This window comes from Prionailurus viverrinus, chromosome A3, assembly GCF_022837055.1.
Source record: "Prionailurus viverrinus isolate Anna chromosome A3, UM_Priviv_1.0, whole genome shotgun sequence".
NCBI lineage: Eukaryota > Metazoa > Chordata > Mammalia > Carnivora > Felidae > Prionailurus > Prionailurus viverrinus.
Window position 1 is genome coordinate 21,243,913 of NC_062563.1, and position 12,260 is coordinate 21,256,172.

General features: G+C 52.6%; 1 protein-coding gene across 1 annotated transcript; it reads right to left on the reverse strand.

Annotated features, from left to right (window-relative positions):
* Positions 1–4,447: 4,447 nt before the first annotated feature.
* Positions 4,448–10,323, reverse strand: ADIG (adipogenin). The gene is given in 4 exon segments (XM_047851248.1): positions 4,448–4,698; positions 6,307–6,406; positions 6,409–6,438; positions 9,743–10,323. Coding segments are annotated over 3 exon segments (243 nt in total). The 5' UTR covers positions 9,870–10,323; the 3' UTR covers positions 4,448–4,698; positions 6,307–6,320.
* Between the last annotated feature and the right edge of the window lie 1,937 nt (positions 10,324–12,260).

Here is a 12,260-nt window from a genome sequence, read left to right on the forward strand (position 1 = left end):
TTTTGGGGGTGTCATTGGTGCAGAGGCTCTTTTTCCCAATATGAAAGTGAAGTAGCAGTGAAAGTGGATGAAAAAGTATTTTGGGAGCCTTGGGAGCTTTGTGTGTAGAACATAGTAGGTGTTTAATAAGTGTTGGATGGGTGGATGGAAGGATGGATGGATGGATAGATGTATGGATGGCTGGATGGACGGAAGAATGGATGATGGATGGAATGATGGAAGGATAGATGATGGGTGGACGGAAGGATGGATGGATGGATGGATGGAAGGATAGGTGATGGATGGATGGATGGATGGAAGGATAGATGATGGACAGATGATGGATGAATGGATGGATGGAAGGACAGATGATGGATGGATGGAAGGATAGATGATGGACAGATGATGGATGGATGGATGGATGGATGGATGGAAGGATAGATGATGGATGGACGGAAGGATGGATGGATGGATGGAAGGATGGATGGATGGATGGAAGGATAGATGATGGACGGATGATGGATTAATGGATGGATGGATGGATGGATGGAAGGATAGATGATGGATGGATGATGGATGGATGGATGGAAGGATAGATGATGAATGGATAGCTGTGTATATGAATGTGTGAGAGCATGAATAAACCAGTGAGCCATTAGGTGAATGGGTGGAAAACCAAATGAGTGAAGGAATAAATAAATGTTTGAATGAGTAAACAAGTTAGTATCTAAGTAAATGAACTTCTGGTTCAGAAGTTTAGAACAGAAAACCTAATTTGCTATCACTTTGCTTAGGTGTAGGGAAACCCTGGAAAGAATGCAAGAGGAAGAGAGAGTATCCTGAATCTTGAGTAAACTGCACTTTCAAGTTTCTTAAAGGAAGTATCATCCCTCAGCTTCCCGGGGAGCCGCGTGTACTCAGAATAGGGTGAAGTGCGTCTACACTCCGGGCAACGTCTTCAGCCCCAGTTGGGCCTGGTCCCAGCCCTGGAGTACTGGGCAGGCATGTTAGGCCACAGTGGAATGACTCAGATCCTGGCACCTGCCAGCACCTCCCCAGGGGAGCCTGTGATCCAGCCCACCCACTCACTATTATTGAGAGGTGTTCCATGCCCCTCAGATCCAGGAAGTTTCCCAGGGTTGTGGGCTCTGTGCTCAGAATTCCCTCCCTGCTTTTCTCCCTGCTCTGAGCATCTCCCGCTCCCCTCCACACAGGCGTCCTACCCAGCGTGACAGGTGGAGCCACATGGGGTTGATCCTCAGCTCTGCCACTTGGGCTGTTTGACTTCAGACAAGTGCCTTAACTTCTCTGAGTCACAGCTTCCTCATCATTTATTATTTTTTTTAACGTTTATTTATTTTTTGAGACAGAGAGAGACAGAGCATGAATGGGGGAGGGTCAGAGAGAGGGAGACACAGAATCTGAAACAGGCTCCAGGCTCTGAGCTGTCAGCACAGAGCCCGACGCGGGGCTCGAACTCACGGACCGCGAGATCATGACCTGAGCCGAAGTCGGACGCTTAACCGACGGAGCCACCCAGGCGCCCCACTTCCTCATCATTTAAATGAGAAGTCTTGCCTGTCTCAAGGGGTCGTTGTGAAGATTCAGTGGGACCATACATGTCAAGGACCCAAAATGTACCTGGCACACAATGTACACCAAGCACCTTATTTCCAGGTGCTCAGGTTTTTTCTTTCGGCAGCAATTCCAGGAGTGTTTAGCAAGTGCCAGCTGGGAATCGTGCCCAGAGCTTTACACGCGTGACCAGATTCAATTCTCACAGAAGAGGGTGTTAGGGATTGTGGTGTCCCGTTAAAAATATGCATGGAAGTCCTAACCCCCAGGATCTCAGAATATGACCTTTTTTGGACATAGGGTCTCGATGGAGGTAATCAAGTTAAAAAAACGCAGTCGTTAGGGTGAGCCCTCACCAGTGAACGGGTGTCCTTATAAAAAGGAGAACTTTGGACACAGAGACAGACACACGCAGAGGGAAGCGGATGTGAAGACACACAGGGAGAAAGGCCATGTGAACAGGGAGGCAGAGACAGGAGTAAGGCGGCCACAGGCCAGGGTACATCTGGAGCTGCCAGGAGCTGGAAGAGGCAGGAAAAGGATTCTTCCCGAAGGCTCAGAGGGAGCATGCCCCGCCAGCACCTTCGGGACTCCTTGCCTCCAGACTGTGAAACAACAAATGTCTGTCATTCTCAGCCACCCAGGTTGTGATACTCTGCGGTGGCAGGCCACAGGCAACTACGGCAGAGAGGACTGGCCTCGGAGACGGACGAGGGAAGGACACGCACTCAGGGTTCCAGAGCTTCTGCTTAGAGGTGGGCATCTCTCGGGGAGCCTATTATTAGAGGATCACAGGGTATGTTTACCACAGACACACACACACACACACACACACACACACACACACACAATCTGCCTTATAGAACAAAATACTAAAAAGGGGGCCTCACTCCGTACCCTCAGAGGCCCGGGGCCTCAGCCTCCCACCCAGAGCAGGGAAGGTATCTTCCCACAGCCCCCCACCAGCTACCACGATCGCTGCTTAGCTGTCAGGGGCCCCAAGGAATTGTCTCCCCCGCCTTCTGCTCCAGATGCTCCCAAGACCATGACCAGATGTCCTCCCTGCTGTGCTGGGCAGCTGCTCACTGTCCCTCAAGGGCTGCGCTGCCCCCAGGAGGATCCTCTGGTTCCTCCGGAGTGGCCAGGGGCAGGACAGTGGGGCTCGTGGCTTGCCTGGTTCCTCTGTCAGCACAGAGGCTGAACCCCGGCTCCCCCCGGCAGCGCTGGGAGCAGAGGCGACGAAGCAGTTCACGGGACCCCACAAAGCAGCAGCTGGGGAAAATGCCGGACAGAGCCTGAGAGAAGCTTCAGCCACAGGGGACGTTACCAAAAGTGTTTATTCAAAGTCAGGGAAGCTCCCAGGAAAACATGGGTTGCCAGAATCTCCTCGGCTAGAACAGAGCACGAGTGGAGGAAGAGCTATGTGCGTGGGGGTGGGGGCGTTACGGGGCTGGGGGAGAATATATAAGAGAGTGTGTGTGTGTGTGTGTGGCCCTACATGGACAGTAGGGCTAAGGCCTGGGGGAAACAGGCTACCGTATGGTGGGGCCAGTCAGTAAAACCTGCAAAATGTGAATTAAATTCACATTTAAATTCTTAAATTCAGTAATCTCCCCTCCTGGAATTTATCTTCTAGATAGAAGCACACTTGCATATGGAGACAAGAGTTCAAGGGTATTTACTGAAGCCTTGTTGCTAAGAACAGAAACCTTGTCCCGCAAATTCGGTGGGGCTCAGCTCTCCAAGGGCAGCTCTCTACACCACGTAAGGAACTCAGACTTTAGCCCTAGGGCAATAGGGAGCCATAGAGGGCTTTAAGCAGGGGAAAGGGCTTGCTGCAATTTTTGCTTTGGATGGATCCTTCTGACAGAGCAGAAAAAGCAGAACTGGTGAGACCATCTAGACGAGATCATAATTCAGGCTCCATTGTCTCTCGTCTGGGTAGTTCAAGAGCCTTGTGGTGACTGGTGGGATGTGTGGGGGCAGAGGAGGGGACACCTGGAGGGCCTGTCCCCTTCTCCCACTAACTCTGCTGCCCCTGGGCAGCCAGTGAGGGTTTGAAGTCAGGGGATTTCTTCGAACCACAGAACACCGAGCCCCGCAGCCCCCAAAGCCACTCTTGCCTCATTTTCCCCATCTGTGAAATAGGGATAACCAAACACCCGATCTCATAGAATTGTTGTGAGGGTTAAAAACTCTGTTATAAATACACAGAAAAGCACCGGGTACACAGTGAGTGCTTGTTAAAATGTGAGCTATTTTTTTTTATCATAACCAGGCATATGGTAAATACTTTGTAGATATTCATAAAATGAATTATTTGTTATTTTTTTTTTTAATTTTTTTTTAACGTTTATTTATTTTTGAGACAGAGAGAGACAGAGCATGAACGGGGGAGGGGCAGAGAGAGAGGGAGACATAGAATCGGAAACAGGCTCCAGGCTCCGAGCCATCAGCCCAGAGCCTGACGCGGGGCTCGAACTCACGGACCGCGAGATCGTGACCTGGCTGAAGTCGGACGCTTAACCGACTGTGCCACCCAGGCGCCCCGAATTATTTGTTATTAAAATCAACCTAAAGGCGAATCAAGGAGTGAGTTTGAAATTAGAGAAAGGAAGTTGAAAGCAAGATTCCCCCAGTCCCTTGACCAGATGGGAGAGAGTCAGGGAGTCCCGAAGAAGATCAAGGACAGTTTAAGTCAGTGCCAGGGGTTAGGCCCAGGCCCCATGGCTTGTTAAGTGAATGGATTTGACCAGGCCCAGCAGGTTTGTCAGGGGGTCTCCTGAGCACAAGAACCTTCCTTGTTTCTTTAACACGGACCTACACCTTCTGGCCCGGCCCTGTCCTAGGACTTCCTCTAAATTCAGTTGGCCAACTTCTCCCCTTGTGCCTGCTTATACCGTCTTCACGGACTCGGGCTCCTCCCCGGGGACCCTGGGAAGTCGTCTGTAGTGGGCGAAGAGCAGGGTCCTTTGGAGGCTTTTGTGTGTCCACTGATGGAGGAGATGAGTCGGGGATCCCAGGGAAGAGCCTCCCTTGGCAGTCTTCTTCCCTCCCCGGTGGGTCTCTCCCATCCACCTTGGCCACTGCCACCGCCCTGCTGACTCCAGGAAAACCAGGCTGGAGAAACATGGAAGGTTGGCTCTAGGGGTGACAATGGAACGAAAGAGTGAGAGAGAACAACAGATACCCAGTGGGGTGGGCTCTATATAAATGAATTCTTGAGCAGAGTCCCCCCCCCCAAAAAAAAACTCCTTTTCTTACCCCACTAATTATACACAAAGAGGTCAGGCTACATTATTTGTGGGCCCACTAAAAAATGAACCTGTGGGGACCCTCATTCAAAAGTTAAGAATTTTAAGACAAGTAACAGCAGAACATTAAACCAAGCATGAGGCTCTTCTGAACATGGGACTTCATGGGACTACACAGGTTGCCACCCGTGAAGCTGGCCCTGAACACAAAACTCGAGTGCATGCACATGTGTGTGTGTGTGTGTGTGTTTCCAGGGAAAGCACGCTCAATTGTCAAGGTCATGACCCACAAAAGCTAAGAATCGGCATAACTGAGGTTAAGCAAGGGTCGCTGCTTCTCACCCCACCTCCGTTCTCTACTCAGACAGCCAGGGGCTCCACATTGTGACCTATGTTGTGGATTAGTGACAGGTTGCATCAGCTGATTTGGGAATAGGGTAGGCCACGTGGCTGTGGGAACGGAGAGAAGTGGATGTGTGAGAGACAGAGTCTAGGACTTACTGATGGACTGGATATGGGCTGAAAAGAAAAGAAGGTGTAAAAGCTGGCCCCTGCATTTACGGCTCAAGGAATGAGACCAATCCATGGAGGCGCTGGCTGTTCATGGAGATGGAGAGGAGCTGGAAGAAGAGCGGGTGCTGTGTTTTGTTTTGTTGGGTAGCCAAGGGAATCAAGACTCCCATTCTAGCCAGGAAAATGTGTCAAGCAGCTAATAGAGCTGAGAAGGAAGATGAGAGCGTCAGCGTCGTGGGCACAGGGATGGCATTGAACTCCACTGGAATGGATGAGACCTTTCCGGGCTTCCAGGTGCCAGAGCCCTGGTACTTCAGGCAAATCGCTCAACTCCACTGCCGATTAGGGTCATTTGCAAAATGGAGGCAAGAATAATATCCTCCTCATAGGATTTCATTAATGAGCTTGTGAAAGGGAAATGCTTGGCAAAGGCCCTGATAGCTATGAAGGCATCCACTGAGTATCAGCCATCATCATCATCACTGTCGTGTCATTCCTTCTACCAGTATCTAGTGATCCCCATTGTGTGTCAGGTGTGGCCGGGAGTGCTCTGGATTTGGATGCATCAATTATTGAGCAGGTCAGAAGGTGATAAGTGCTATCACAGAAGACAATCTAGAGTGGAGTAAGGGGGACATTTGAGCTCAACCTCAGAGATGAGGGAGTGCACCAAGTGGATGTGGGGGAAAAGAGTTCCAGGCAGAGGGAATAGCCAGTGCAAAGACCCTAAGGAGGGTGGTGGGGGGTGAGGTCACAGAGGTAAAGGGTAGGGGATCTTTGTAAAGGAACTCTTCATGGCAGAAGAGGCTGGTCCTCCAACATGGCAAAAACAGGTCTCCAAGAGAATGACGCAGAGGGCTCCCCAACATGGAGGAGAAAATCAGCTCTCCAGTGTGGTGGAGGGAACAGACCTCCAACACAGCAGCTGCCCTAGGCTTTGGGTAGGACCTGAGGCTCCCCCTACCTGCCCCCAGAAAGGTCTCACCTGGCTGAAAAGGCTCACCGGCAGGGCTCCTCCTCCTCTTGGCTATACAGTGTCCCCTCCCAGCAAAACTGGGCTGGGCCTTTGCTCCAGGGCTCCCACTAAAGCATAAATCTGAGTCATCTTCCTCTGAATCTGTGGAGGTACAAGACAAGGCCTCTTGGGTGGTTACATCCTATCTCCTACCCCTGACCCAAAAGGAGCCCCTTGCCAGGCCCGGGCATCCCTGAGACCGAGGGGCCAAGGCAGAATCATGACATATGGGACAGCCCAGAGATCTCAGGAAGACTTCAGGACCTTGTAGGTGACCAGGGACCAAAAAAGTTGTCTATGACTCAGAAGGTGGCTAGATCTACCTAATAAATAGGGAAGGGCCCTAGAGGCGAGCAAATGACCTACCTGTATTGGGTGTGGTCCAAGAACGGCACTGAGGAGACACAAATCCAACAACGACCCATCCATCCATTTGTCCACCAGTCCATTTATTAACAAATATCTGAGTGTGTACCTGCAATGATTTCCACTGCAGCACTGTTTTGTGGTGAAGCATGCACAAGCAATAAAACACCCTGGAAACTGTGTGTGTGTGTGTGTGTGTGTGTGTGTGTGTGTGTGTCTATCATGAGAGATCTGGTTGACTGAAGTGTAGTACATTGCACCGCATAAAGAGCTGGCCCATCTATCCAATAGCAAGTCAGAAGCTGTTAAAACAATTGCATGAAATCTGTAGCTTTCGACTTGCAGGAGGTCTAGGATACATTACAAGCAAGTTTCAGAGAAATGTATATAGGAGGATCTCCTCCCTTTTTCTGAAAACCAAGCTAACAATCCTGCCCCCTCTCCAATTTTTTGGAAAACCTACGTGTGTTATTAAATAGGAGCATGAGCTTGTGAACACGGCTTGTCTCGAGAAGGTGAGGTCGAGGAGAAAGGAGAGGAGATGGGGGAGATTCTTTCTCTTCCTGTACTTGTAAGATGTTTCGCTGGTTGCAGAAAAGGAAAGGAGGCTGAAGAGAGCCCTCCGCAGTTCCAGCAGGTGCACTTGTTTGAGGTCAGGGAATTCAAAGGTAGCTTTGGATTTAACACCTCGCTCCGAGGACCACCACGAGGGTGGGCAGGACCCTCAATAGGCGCATTTCGGCCTTAAATCCATCTCTTTGGAGGTTTCTCTTCTTCCTTCTGCAAAGTCCTTTCCAATCACAAAGGAAACGTCCTCAGCAGAGCACCTTCCGCTCGAAGGGCACCATGTGGCTTCATCCTCTCCTTAATGTCATGGTCCAGGATTAGTGTTGTCCCCACTGGCCAGCTTCTGCAGGGCTCAGCCACCCACAACCTTTTCTCGCCTCAACGGCCATCTTGCCAGGCGGTTCCCTTCTCCTCCCCTTGCTCCCCTGTCTACTTGAGAAGGCACGTCCTCACGGGCCACGTGGCACTCCCTGCTCAAACCGTCTGCCTTCTGGGCCCTGGCACTGCCCTGCTGAGCCAGGCCGGATGGGGGTGGGAAGGAGGAATCAGAGCCAGTCCTGTCTGCTTTTCACACTGGATGCCAGGCCAAACGAGTTCCAATAACAAGATCCACAGCAGAATAGAAGAGCACAGGCCAGGGTGTCCTGAGAACAGGTCCCTCAATTCTTGGCAGGCCCAGACCCTGGCACAAGGACAGGACCGACGCAGTAACCCTAAGAGTTCCAAGAAGACTGGGACCCTGCGGGAAGACTGCTCGCCCCACATTCCGGTCATTGCAAATGACCAAAGGCCTTATTGCAAGGGGCCGTGTGAGATGTCGGAGAGAGTCTGAGGACAGGGAAGGCTGTGGATGGTTTTAGAGCAGGGCCTTCAAGGAGAATGGAGTGCTGGAGATTAGTGCCCTAGACCTTAGACAGGAGCACTCTCCTCGGAGACCTTAGGCAGATGACTCTCCTCGGAGGAGCCATCCAAAGCCGTGCCTATACGTCCTCCTACCATGACGAAAAGCAAACACTGACTGGATAATTTCTCAGCCTATAAGCACCTACTATGTGCCACGTGTGTACTGGATCCCCTACCCTCGACATGCTCTCTCCACAGCCCCAAATGGAAGGGGCCCTTATTATCTCCATTCTGTCGATGAGGAACCCAAGGCTGAGAGGACTTGCCCCAAGTCACAGAGCTGGTAGGCAGCAGAGGCAGGAGGTGACGCCAGATAACCGGCACTCGTGAGTACTTCACAGGTGTGTGACCTGGGCACGTTGCTTCTCTCCCCACGCCTCAGTTTCCTCATTTGTATGATAAGGATTACTTCACAGGGTTATTCTGAGGATTAAATGAAATTATGCACATCAGTGTTTACCACAAGCCTTTGCACAGGGTAGAGAAAAGGTTAGCAATTATGATGAACTATTCAGGGGCAAGGCTAAAATCTGAGCCCACGTTTCCTCGACTCCAGAGAGACGGCATTTCTAGCCACACAGACAAGTGCTCTGACTCCCACCAGCCACCAGCCCGCTGCCTGACGTTTCATCCCTCAGGGCGGGCTGCGGTCCGCCCTGGGAATATGAGAATGTAAATAGACATTTTCTGGAAGCTCTTGCCAGGAACTCCCAATAATTACACCATTACCAGCACCCCACATCTGAGCTCCTGGGGAGGGTTTGGGGGTGAACTGCTTCCCCGGTCTCAATGCCGTCTGACCAGAGCTGGCAGCCAATCAGTACCCTCCCTCCTCAGCGGGCCAAAGGTCATGGAACTCTGGAGCAGGAGGTGGGAGGGCAAGAGTTCCCTAGGAAGAGGCCCCCTGGAGAAGGGAGTGCCCAGGGAGCCAGGACACCTGAGGAGCAGAGGGTGACCCCTGCCACTGGCCCCCAACTTCCCTCATGGCCAGCTTCACCCCGCCTTCTGTTCCTCTTGGTGACATACTGAGCTCAGGGCAAAGTGTCAGCCTCCGTGATCTGGCGTCCCAGAGAATCCAGATCCTCCCTGAGGTACAGTCCGGGCAGAAAGCAGTGTGAGTGGTCCCTGGGCACCTAATAAAGGCTTAGGGCTGCCATGTCCCATTGTCTAAGTTGTTTACTGCACAAAAGCACCCAGCTGAGGGAGCAGCAGGGGCTGAAATCTTCCCCCAGCCTTGTGCCCTGGCTATACCCGCAGGAGAGGGCCCCTTTCCCTACTTCATCTGCCCATAGGGGCCACCTATTTCTGATTTGTACCAAAGACCTTCTGTGCTAGTAGTGGCCCTGAGGGGACACAGGTGTGCACACGCACATACTGCTTCCAAACTTGGGGACTCACTCTTGGCCTCTAGGTCGAGAAACCAAACTACTCGATTAATCCTTTTCCCCTACAGGCGACTGCTCGTCTCAGCCAGCCCAGCAGTTAAAGCACAAGAAGGAAACTGGTCTCTGCGGTTGCTTCGGGACCCCCTACCAGGCTCCAGGATCAGGGCCCCTGCAGAGCAGCTCACCTTGGCTAAGTAAGAAGTGTAGCCAGACGATCAGCAAGACCAACAGCAAGCCCACGGGCAGGCAGAGCCAGAACACCAGGAAAGAAAACGTGAGGTCGTCCACCAGTGGCACCAGCGGGTACTTCATGGTGCGCGTGTGGCTAAGCCGGGCCTGCCTGTGCCGGGCTGGCAGGGCTGCCCTGGGGACCTGGGGGGCCGGGCCACACTCTGCTCTCAGCCCAACTGTGACTGAGTGGGTGACGTAACAAGGAAGTCACAACGTCCTTCAGACACAAGGAGAGCTTGGCAGTCAGTGGCAGTGGAGACGGTCTGGCTAAGAACAAAAGCCCAGGCTTCCAGGCAGGCCGACTTGGGTTTGAATTCCTGCTGAGATCCTAGGGGTTCATGGGACACCTCCTTGCATCCTCTTAGAAGATGGAAACAATTCTCATCTCACCAGGCTGCTAAAAATCAGAATAAACGATGGGATGAGCATCGCCCTCGGGTGGGTGTTCATGTATTTTGAGGTCACAGGTTCCTTCAGGAGCCAGCCAGATCCCAGGCCCTGTCATCCGGGCTACAGGTGCCCACATCTGCACCTGCTGGCAGTGTGTGTGTGTGTGGGGGGGTGGGGGGGTGGGGTGGCAGACTGGGTGGAACGTGGTGCATCTAAAGCAGGCAGCTGTCACAGCTTCAGGCAGTTAAGTGCTGTGTGGGAAAGGCAGGTCCAGTATTGCCACATCTATTCCAAGAGAGCCCCCCAAATCTGCATTTTTATGTGAACTCTCCCAACTTCAAAATGTTGCATCAAGCATTTAAAACACGGTTGGCTAAACCAAACAAGTCTGCCGAGCCAGCCTGGGTCACTGGGCTGCCATTTAAAAACATTCTAACACACAATAGGTCCTCAATAAATGACTAATCTAGGGGCGCCTGGGTGGCGCAGTCGGTTAGGCGTCCGACTTCAGCCAGGTCACGATCTCACAGTCCGTGAGTTCGAGCCCCGCGTCAGGCTCTGGGCTGATGGCTCGGAGCCTGGAGCCTGTTTCCGATTCTGTGTCTCCCTCTCTCTCTGCCCCTCCCCTGTTCATGCTCTGTCTCTCTCTGTCCCAAAAATAAATAAACGTTGAAAAAAAAAATTTAAAAAAAAAAATAAATAAATAAATAAATAAATAAATGACTAATCTAGAAGCTTCTGCACCTCTCATTAGAGTTTTCAGTGAGGGGCTTCTAAGACGTCGGCCTTGCTCCTTCGTGTCCCAGGTGCACAGAGGACTCTCAGAAGTCATTCTTCTCTCTTCCCACCTCTTCTGTCATTCATTCATTCGGGAAGTAGTTCGTACGCCTCCCTGTGCAAAGCCCTGTGGCAGGAAGGAGGCTCTGGACCTCCAGGGCCCCAAATCCCGGCACTGGAGCAAGACTGGCCAGACGGGGTGCCTGACGTGTATGGCAAGTTCACAGGCAGAATGGCTGCTGCCTGTGGAGGGGAGGGAGGCACAAGCATTGCCCTGTCCAAGAGGGTCCTGGGCCAGCTGCCCCAGTTACTATGGGCAAGTGCCTGTGAAACACACCAATTCCTACGCTCCCCTTGCTCTGAGTCAGAAACTCCAGGTGAGGCCCAGGACGCAACATGTTCAGGAGCAACCAGTCTGATGCGGCCCGGATTTTGGCATCACAGCAACTCACGGAGCACGGGTTGGAAGGTCAGGCAGACCCAGTTCCAGGCTGGGAGAGCAGATGCGAGAAGTGGGTGGTAGACCTGGGAGAGATACGGGGTGGAAGGATGCCCCTAAGAGGAAGGAAGACACCGGCTCAGGGAGAAAGGCAAGCGGAGCCAGCCACAGAAAAATAGGGAACGGGTGGCAAGGCAGGGCAGGGGACGGGAGAGCTGGAGCTCGGAAGCCAGTGGTTGAGAGACCGTTTTAGCCCAGTGTTGGGATGACTGGAGTCCCCAGAGGGGGAGGCCTGGGTGGATGGCATTAGAATGTGTGTCTAAGAAAAACAGTGCCTTGGCAGGCTGTGCCACTCAGAGTCCAGAGGCCAAGACCAGGAGTGGTCTGGGTTGAGGTTGGGGGTGGGGGTTGGGGGGGGAAATCTCTTGGCACTGGGTCCTGAAGGGACTGGGGTCACCAAGGGCTGAGCAGCAGCACATTTTCTTGCCAGAGCCCAAAATAGGACCACTGTGCCATCAGCCCAAGGAGACACTTCCCTGGCCACCAAGGACCAGCTGGAGTCCTGAGGGCAGAGCAAGCATGGACACACAACTGCAGGGGAGGCAGCTCCCAGCCCTGGCTTCCAGGAACAGTTCGGGGGGGGGGGGGGGGGTGGTCATGTTCATATCCGGTCGAGTCAGTGCCAGGCTGGAAGGGCGGCTCTTGGCAGAGGCGGTACACCCTAACCATTCTCATCACTGGTTCTTCAAGTGGTACAACCCCCCACACGGAGCTAGGCGGGAAGGTGCTAATCGGGCTGCATGGAACCCTCTGTAACCAACCCTCCTCACAGGGACAGTGGGTGACGGCGGGGTGGGGGGGCGGGT